The sequence below is a fragment of the Panthera onca genome, chromosome B2 (genome assembly GCF_046562875.1).
Source record: "Panthera onca isolate mPanOnc1 chromosome B2, mPanOnc1 haplotype 2, whole genome shotgun sequence".
Lineage (NCBI taxonomy): Eukaryota > Metazoa > Chordata > Mammalia > Carnivora > Felidae > Panthera > Panthera onca.
In genome coordinates this window covers 2,799,406-2,803,539 of record NC_138343.1, presented here as the reverse complement: position 1 = coordinate 2,803,539, position 4,134 = coordinate 2,799,406, and the positions used below count along the sequence as shown (strand labels likewise).

The 4,134-nt window shown below is 40.4% G+C and overlaps 1 protein-coding gene across 1 annotated transcript; it reads right to left on the bottom strand.

Moving 5' to 3' along the window:
• Positions 1 to 255: 255 nt before the first annotated feature.
• Positions 256 to 1,194, bottom strand: LOC144616247 (olfactory receptor 2B8-like). Its single transcript, XM_078446421.2, has one exon. It carries the CDS (start codon positions 1,192 to 1,194, stop codon positions 256 to 258), a length of 939 nt encoding a protein of 312 aa, XP_078302547.2.
• Between the last annotated feature and the right edge of the window lie 2,940 nt (positions 1,195 to 4,134).

The following is a 4,134-nucleotide window of genomic DNA, read 5'->3' as shown; positions in this document are numbered from 1 at the left end:
TCTCTAAAAGGGGGTGAAAAGAGAAAATCCTGTGAAACTTTTTACAAAGTTAATATGATGCAGATGGTTTAGGAACACTAACTCAGCATCTCTGGAGGCTGCAATGCGTCCATGAACTTAGAGTTTGAACACTCACTTGCATGAAAGAATGAATTAAGGAAGCTCCCTTCAGAGTTGTCAGGGGAAATGTTGAGGACACAGAAATCTTAAAGGTTCTGGCATTCAAAGTCTTCCATGAAAGGGTCTTCCCCCCAGTCATCTGGAGTCATAGTCCCTACACAACACCTTCCTCATTGCTCCCATCACATCCTTGTTCCGCAGGGTATATATGAAGGGGTTGGCCATGGGGGTGACGATGGTGTAGAAGAGAGAAATGAACTTGCCCTGATCCTGGGAGTAGTTGTTGCTGGGCTGGACGTAAGCATAGATGGCTGAGCCATAGAACAGGGAGACCACCGTGAGGTGGGACCCACATGTCCCAAAAGCTTTCCTCTGCCCTGTGGCTGACTTTATTCTTAACACTGCCCTGACTATCCGACCATAGGAGAATGTGATTAATGCCACAGGTATGAGGAGAATGATCACACTGGCAAAGAAGATCTCATTCTCATTCCCAGTGGTGTCAACACAGGCAAGCTTGAGCAGTGGGGCGACATCACAAAAGAAGTGGTCTATTTTATTTCTCCCACAAAGTGGTACAAGAAAGATGAGCACCGACTGCAATGAGGAGTTGGCAAAGCCAATGAACCACGATGCAGAACCCATCAGGGCACAGAGACGGGGGTGCATGATCACTGTGTAGTGCAGGGGCCTGCAGACGGCTGCGTAGCGGTCAAATGCCATCACCCCTAACAGAATGCATTCTGTGGATCCCAACCCTAGAGCGATGAACAGCTGAGCTACACAGGCAGCAAAGGAGATAGACTTGTCTGGTCCCCTGAGATGAACCAGCAGCTGAGGAACAGTGCTGGTCGTGTAACACAGGTCCAGAAAGCTTAGGTTGGACAGGAAAAAGTACATGGGAGTCTGCAGGTGTGGGTCCAGGCGGGACAATGCAATGATGGTTGTGTTTCCCAGCAGGGTGAGCAGATAGAAGATCAGAAGAACCACAAAGAGGACTCGCTCCAGCTGAGGCCGGTCAGAGAAACCCAGCAGGATAAAGCCAGTGAGAGAACTTCCATTTTTCGGGTCCATCTTTTCTTACTATGTGTTTCCTGTCAAGACCAAGCATTTAGCAATTTATACAATAAATCTCAAAAACAAAAAAACAAACACCAAATACAGTTTGTGGCTGGTGGATTGATCATATGAAAAGACATAGCCATGGGATTTTATGAAAACTATTTGAATAAATGATGCACCCATGAAATTGCCATAGTTTTACGAATTTAGTTCCACATTGTCACAAAAAGTAAATCATTGGGTTTTTAGATTAAAAAAATAAAATAATGGACCTGTTTTTACCTCAGTCATAGGAAATACGGTCTTTCAGTCTGTGGTTACTAACTGTAAAATGTACATACATCTCACTAAATGTAAATGGAGTGAATTCTCCAATGAAAAGACATAGGGTATTAGAATGGATAAGAAAACATGTCCCATCAATATGCTGCTTACAAAGATTCATTTTACACCCAAAGACACCTACGCATTGAAAGCAAGGGGATGGAGAACCATCTATCATGCTAATAGATGTCAAAAGAAAGCTGGAGTAGCCATACTTGTATCAGACAAACTAGATTTTAAAAGAAAGACTGTCACAAGGGATGAAAGAAGGGCATTATATCATAATTAAGGGGTCTATGCATCACGAAGACACAATGATTATGAATATTTATGCCCCCAACGTGAGACGCTCAAATATATGAATCACTTAATCACAAACACAAAGAAACTCATTGATAATAATACCATAATACTAGGGGACATTAACACCGCAATTACAACCATGGACAGATCATCTAAGCATAACATCAATAAGGAAACAATGGCTTTGAATGACACACTGGACCAGATGGAGTTAACAGATATGTTCAGAACATTTCATCCTAAAGCAGCCGAATATGCATTCTTCTCCAGTGCACATGAATCATTCCCTAGAATGAATCACATACTGGGTCACATTAGCCCTCAACAAGCACAAAAATAACAGGGTCATATCATACATATTTTCAAAGTACAATGTTATGAAACTCGAAACCAACCAGAAGGAAACATTTGAAAGACCATGAATACTTGGGTTTAAAGAGCATCCTACTAAAGAATGAAAGGGGTAACCAAGAATTTAAGGAGGAAATTAAAAAGTATATGGAAGACAATGAAAGTGAAAGCATGACTGTTCAATTCTCTGGGATGCTGCAAGGGTGGTCATAAGAGGGAGGTATATAGCAATCTAGGCCCTCCTAAAGAAGGAAGAAAGGCCTCAAATACACAACCTAACCTTACACCTAAGGAATTGGAAGGAGAACAGAAAATAAAGCCCCAAACCACCAGAAGACAGGAAATAATAAAGATGAGGGCAGAAATCAATGATATCCAAACAAGACAACCAGTAGAACAGATCAATGAGGCCAGGAACTTGCTTTGTGTAAGAATTAATGAAATCAATAAGCCCCTAGACAGACTGAGGAAAAGAAAAAGGAAAGGACTCAACTAAACCATGAATGAAAGAGGAGAGGTCACAGCTAACACAGCATAAATACAGACAATAATAAGAGAATATGATTAGCAATTATACCCCAATAAAATGGGCAATCTGGAAGAAATGGACAAATTCCTAGAAACCTATCAACTACCAAAACTGAAACATGAGGAAATAGAAAATGTGAACACACCTATAATCTGTAAAACAATTGAATCAGTAATCAAAAATCTCCCCAGGGAGTGTCCAGGGCTGGATGGCTTTCCTGGGGAATCCTAGCAAACATTTAAGTAAGAGTTAACACCTATTCTTTTGAAGCTTCTCCAAAAAATAGAAATGGAAGGAAAACTTCCAAACTCATTCTATGAGGTCAGCAGTACCTTGATTCCAAAACCAGACAAAGGCCCCACGAAAAAGGGGAATTACAGACCAATTTCCCTAATGAACATGGATGCAAAACTTCTCAAAAAGATACTAGCAAACTGGATCCAACATTACATTAAAAGAATTCTGCACCACAATCATGTGGGATTTATACCTGCGATGCAGGGCTGGTTCAATGTCCACAGATCAATCAGTGGGATACATCACATGAATACAAGAGAGGATAAGAACCCCATGATTTTCTCAATACATGCAGAAAAAGCATTTGACAATGTAGAGTATCCTTTCTTGTAAAAACCCTCAAGAAAGTAAGGATAGAAGGAAAAGACCTCAAGATCATAGAGGCCATATGTAAAAAACCCACAGTTAATATGATCCCTAATGGGGAAACACTGAGGGCTTTCCCCCTAAGGTCAGGAACATGATGGGGATGTCCACTCTCTCCACTCTTATTCAGCATAGTATTGGAAGTCCTAGCCTCAGCAATCAGACAACAAAAAGAAATAAAGGGCATTCATATAGGCAAGGAGGAAGTCAAGTGTTTACTCTGCACAGACATTATAGTGTACATGGAAAACCCAACAGATTCCACCAAAAAACTGCTACAACTGATTCATGAGTTCAGCAAAGTCACAGGATATAAAATCAATGCACGGAAATCGGTCGCATTTCTATACACCAATAATGAAGGAGCAGAAAGAGACATAAAGAAGTAGATGCCATTACAATTGCACCAAACCCCTTAAAATACCTAGGATTAAACCTAATCAAACAGGTGAAAGATCTATATGCTGAAAACTGTAGGAAGCTTATGAACAAAATTGAAGAAGACACAAAAAAATGGAAAAACATTCTAGGTTCCTGGATAGGAAGAACAAATATCACGAAAATGTCAATACTACCCAACACAATCTACGCATTTCTTGCAAACCCTACCAAAATAACAGCAGCATTTCTCACAGAGCTAGAACAAACAATTCTAAAAATTGTATAGAACCACAAATACTCTGAATTGCCAAAGTCATGTTGAAAAAAAAACCACCAAAAGTGGAAGCATCACAATTCTGGACCTCTAGCTGTATTACCAAACTGTATTCAACAAGACAGTA